This window comes from Hyposmocoma kahamanoa, unplaced genomic scaffold (assembly GCF_003589595.1).
Source record: "Hyposmocoma kahamanoa isolate Upper Pololo Valley unplaced genomic scaffold, ASM358959v1 210, whole genome shotgun sequence".
Classification (NCBI taxonomy): Eukaryota; Metazoa; Arthropoda; class Insecta; order Lepidoptera; family Cosmopterigidae; genus Hyposmocoma; species Hyposmocoma kahamanoa.
The window spans coordinates 6,971,327-6,976,784 of NW_020653731.1; the positions used below are offsets into that span (position 1 = coordinate 6,971,327).

At 33.9% G+C, this 5,458-nt stretch overlaps 1 protein-coding gene across 1 annotated transcript; it reads left to right on the forward strand.

Moving 5' to 3' along the window:
- The first annotated feature begins 203 nt into the window (after positions 1-203).
- Positions 204-5,242, forward strand: LOC113227438 (CDK-activating kinase assembly factor MAT1). Its single transcript, XM_026460361.1, has 5 exons — positions 204-327; positions 461-757; positions 2,461-2,696; positions 2,926-3,101; positions 4,106-5,242. Exons 1-5 carry the CDS (start codon positions 204-206, stop codon positions 4,203-4,205), a joined length of 933 nt encoding a protein of 310 aa, XP_026316146.1. The 3' UTR covers positions 4,206-5,242.
- The last annotated feature ends 216 nt before the right edge of the window (positions 5,243-5,458 follow it).

Sequence of the window (5,458 nt, forward strand, 5' to 3'; positions counted from 1 at the left end):
AATTCGCACGCAACGAAACGTCAATTGCTCAATAAATTAAGAAAAAAAATGTCAAATTTATTTGACTTTTTTTGTTATTGTTATCTGTGACACTCACTGTCACCGGAAAGCAGATGTATTGAAGATATTTCTGGTTAACCGCGAATGGTTTTTTTTACGAGAAGAAATTGATAAAAGACTGTAATTCTAAAACAACTGCAACCATGGATGATCAGGCTTGTCCCCGGTGTAAAACCACGAAATACAGGAATCCCTCATTGAAATTGATGGTAAATGTATGTGGTCACGCTTTGTGCGAAAGTTGCGTTGATTTGCTGTTTCTGAAAGGTAAATACTTTGAATCTAGCTTTTTGAAATTCTTTATTACCTTTTACAAAACATTAAAAATATTTTCACACATCCGTTACCATTTTTTCCATAAAAAATTAACTTTTTTTAAATGCAATTTTTCGGTTTCCAGGTTCTGGCTCCTGCCCCGATTGTAACGTACCATTACGAAGAAACAACTTCAGGGTTCAACTTTTTGAAGATGCCATGGTAGAAAAAGAAATCGACATTCGTAAACGCGTTCTTAAAGATTACAATAAGAAAGAAGAAGACTTTGCAACTTTAAGAGAGTATAACGACTATTTGGAAGAAATAGAAACGATAATATACAATTTGACTAATAATATAGATATTGTAGGTACAAATAAGAGGATTGAACAATATAAAAAGGATAATAAGGAGTTGATACTGAAAAATAAGGTCAAAATAGGTAAGATCAAGAGGTTCTCAAGCTGTTAAGGAGAATAAATGTTAAGGCATAGAATATTTTTAAATTCGGGAATTTTCAAGGCGAGTGTGTCCGCTCTTTCTGTGTGCTCCATCATCTACCTTCAACTCACTTTCCATGAGGTGAGATGGAGGTCAAAGGTGCACTTATGGCTTACAATAAAAAAATAATTTTAATTTTTAAAAAATAATTTAAAAACAGTTTAATGATAACAAATAATAATTTAATAATTTAAATAAACTTATTCCCTGACATACACTAATTTAATAGGGGCAACATGATAATTCTGCATTTTATTTTATTAAAAAAAGTTACTTTAGCTGTTTTTCTACGTGTGTGTGGACACTCTGTAATGTCAGTGAGAAGATAAAGTCTAAAGCACCATAAAGGATCTTAACAGGAGCTCATTTTTAAGTCTCAAAGTAACTAAGCACTATCAAAAAGTGGTAAATTATGAGATTATTGATGCCCTAAAGTGCTTTTAGCATTACAAAAGCTGGACATATTGATGCAGAAGTAAAATCCAAACAGATATATAAGACTAATTAATTTTACTCAGCGGGCTTTGGGCTTTTTATTATTGCATTGATGATATGATACTCAGACAACCAAATACCACTGTGTTAAGGAAAGGAAGATTTGTTTAGTTATGTTTAGTATAATAACTGTAACAATCACGCTTATTATTATAATCATCAATGATATAACCAGACAAAAAATTAAATGTTATTTAATTTGTTCGAATTCTGCTGAATCATTATGGTGCAACTGCACTCCGATTGACCAGCCCGAATTCGAATATTTAACATATCGACTCATCCGACGAAACAGAGTCCATGTGATTATATATCGATAAGAGAATAAGTACGTTACGAAAATAATTTCGTTATTCAAACTAAGGCCTATGTAAAGTTGTATGGAGAATTTATCTTATTTCGTTTTGGAAATATAAAATGTAACAAGATCCACAGCGAAGAAGAACGAACGAAATGTACTATGGTTCTGAGAACACGTAGTCTTGTACATAGATCTTTGTTCTACAGATGAGTCGATATTTAATATTTCATTACTGATGCAATTTGATTCTGTTTGTTTTGTAATTCGATGTTTTGCTGTTTTCCCACACCACTGAATGGAACAGCCCCCCTTAATTAGAGATGACATCTTTATTACAATAAATACAGAATGTTATTGGTATATAAGAGAAGTACACGTAGGTCAGTTGTTGGCGCTGTACTATTTCGGCTTTCGAATTAGTGATTTCAGTGCAAATGAGAGTTGATATTTAAAAGTGATATAAAGCTCATTTGCCTGTTGAGTTGCCAAGGATGGATGGACCTTATTTCGTCTCTATTTTTGGTTATATATAAGATGATTATAATATTGCATAACTATCTTAAGGCCAACAACAGAACTCTTGACCATTTAGATTATTTGTGTTGTAAGTATCACTTTTGCCTGGGGACATTTTATTAGGTATTTGTGATTACTGCATATTGGCAAATGAAACGTTTTTTCAAGTCTGAAATCGCGTATATTTGTTTTTCAAAAAAACCAACGTTTTGGGCCCTTTACACTTCTGTCAGATTGAATATTAGTTTATACACAATTTTCAATGTTAATATTTCGCTAATGTACTTTAAATTCTCTGTAATTAAATAAAAAATAAAACGAAAACTTCACAGGTCGGGAAGAATTAGAGCTAGAAGAAATCCTAGAAATCGAGAAACAAATGGAAGATTTACGGAGATCAGAAATAGCCCGTCTTGAGCAGGAAGCTAAAAAGCAAAAGATTCGCGAAAAAGAAGCATTCATTGATGAGCTTATGTTTACTGATGGAGATGCTAAGGATATACTGAACAGTTTTGCTCAAACAATTGCTAATAATAAGCAAGAAGAGATAATTCCCAATATCCCTAAGGTTTGTAGATGTAATCATATTGTAATAGATAAAAGGCTTTTTACCCTGTTAATTAGTTCTGTAACTGGTGACTATTGAACATCTTAAATTATGTTTTTGATGTGATGTTACATTACTTTGATAAATAATTTATTTATAAAAAGTACTTTTCTCATGTGAATAAAATTGCTGCTATTTTTAAATACATCTTCAAGATAGTGTAAGTGAATGTCCATAATTTTCTTTTCAGGCAACACAGTTTTCAACAGGTGTGAAATTTGGCCGTACAAACAACCAGCAAGTATTACCGATTGTCGAAGAAGGTCCGCTATACAAGTATGAGCCACCAATTATACCTGATAGATGTGGCCCTGAAGCGCCTACACTTGATGATATTGTTAACAATGGATACTTGCAACATGTTAGGTGAGTTTAATAAAATTGTATTATATCATAAGGTATGTCGACTATCTCTGCTTTATTGCACTTCATAGGTGTAATTGTTGTACAAGATTACTGATACATACATATTTCAAAAGTTACTTTCACATAATCCTTCCTCTGTATTTTTATATGTACAAATGTGTTTATACATAAGAGTATATAAATGCAAAGAATAAAATTGAGTTTTGAAAGACACACCCAGGAAGTTGTCGTTTGTATGACCTACTTCCTGAATAAGGCTGGCCACATACAGTCGGAATCCGAATCGGAATTCCGTAAGGGAATTTCTCAGGCGGCAAAACTACAAACCACGGACTTATAACACACATACTATTGCGTTCGAAATATTGTAAGATTCGAAATTCCGTATGGTCGTTTGTGCATTCAGCACGGAAAAAGCCGTTCCGAATGCAAGTCTTCCATACATTTTGTAGGGTCGCAACGCACAGGCGCAAATTCCGTACGTATTTTCGCTGTGAACACGTGGACTCAATGCCTCGCGTCTCTCAACTGAGTCTCGTTGTTCCGAACGGAAAGAAACGTATGTGTGTGATGTATATACGGAATCTGCAAACAGAATTGCGAAACGGAACTCCGACTATGCGGCAGGCCTATGTTTATTGGTCGCCCAAACCGATAATAATGCTATAGAAAAAAAAAATTGCTATGCATAGGCATAGAATAATTATAGAATTAAACCCAATCAATGTGTACAATTACACAATGATGAACAATATGTGCAAACATATATCTGAGATTTAAATTCAATTCTATGCTTACCCTTCTTGCTTTGTAACTGCGATTACTGTGGGTCTAGACCCACAAAAATATTTTATTGGGCTGGCATGTTCTCCGCCTGGGTAACCCTCTACGTCATATCGATGAGCGTTTGATCTTTAGATATGACCACCAACTACAACTCTAAACCTAGACTAGATGAGTGCGGACCATGCGAGATCCGCTTACATACACCTTTCATATTACAGGCAAGAAACTGAAACAGAGAAAGCCGGCGGCTATTCTTCCACGCTGCCATGTTTGCGCGCCTTGCAGGACGCTTTAGCGGGCCTATATCACGCCAGCTGACAAAGCGAGATACCGGACGAAGTGATAGAACTTGAGTAGTAGTATAGGGCCTTTTTCTTTTCAAGTGTGTTTTGATTAGCATCTGCTCAAGTGATCTGAAAGGACCACCATCATTTCAGCAAAACATTACAAAATTCAACTTAAATGATTGGGATAATGGCTCATTTGTATAAAATTATTACAATGATTGTTATAGTTACGTTAATGGAGACGCTACATGTACCTGTTATTTAAAAAGTGTTTTTATTGTTACGTGATGTGGGATTTTTTTTGCAAAAACACACAGCACGTCACGACTTTCACGTAAAATTGACAATGTATAGTTAAGAAAAAGGCTCGCAGTGACTACTCCCTTACTCTGGTTGTTGAATATAAACTTTTATTCGCATTAATCTATTATTTGTATTTTGAAATGATAATTTTTACTACATGGTATGATTATTGCGGACTCGATTTCGCTACAATAACCAGGGTTCGGTTATCACGATCTTTTTTGATCATTATCATGATAATTTTATCTGATAATTATCCATGTTCTTTCATAGTTTTGTCTGTTTAATTTTTGACTAAAATTGACAACCAGTGAGAAAACTAAATAAATACGAAGAAAAATCTTTGGGAAAACGATTTAGTAATTATCATTTCCTCTATGATGGCGACTAGCCTTGTGCCAGTGTCAGTTTTCAAAGAATAATACGAAAATTATGGCGATCATCGCCAGTGTCAGTGAATAGAAAAACCAAGGATTTAGTTCGTGATTTCTTTTGAGCTTGACATTTGATACGTTTTTTTTGTTAGTTTATCCTTCTAGGCAAAGGCAAAGGAGACTGAGTCCATACAGCTAATTGATATGTTTGAAGATGTACCTGATACAAATACATGGCACTACATTGGGCCGTTTGTTGGTCGACATTGCTAACTGTAGTATTTTGTTGTTCCAACAATTTTTTACATGTCAAGGTATATATATCAAGATAATTATCGTTATAATTATCAATGATAATTATTATTTTGAACCCCGGCAATAAAGTTTCGAACCCCGGCAATAAAGTTTCGAACCCCGGCAATAAAGCAGCCTGATAATAATTAATAATAATATTTTTACATTATAGCTAATATCCGCAAGGCCTATCAAACAACTAAATACAATTACAATAGTTCTTTATTGCCACAATGACATTTTTTGGACATAAATAACATGTTAATCCAAAAAATAAACTAACAAACGGTACGCCAAACATGTGAGAACGAAA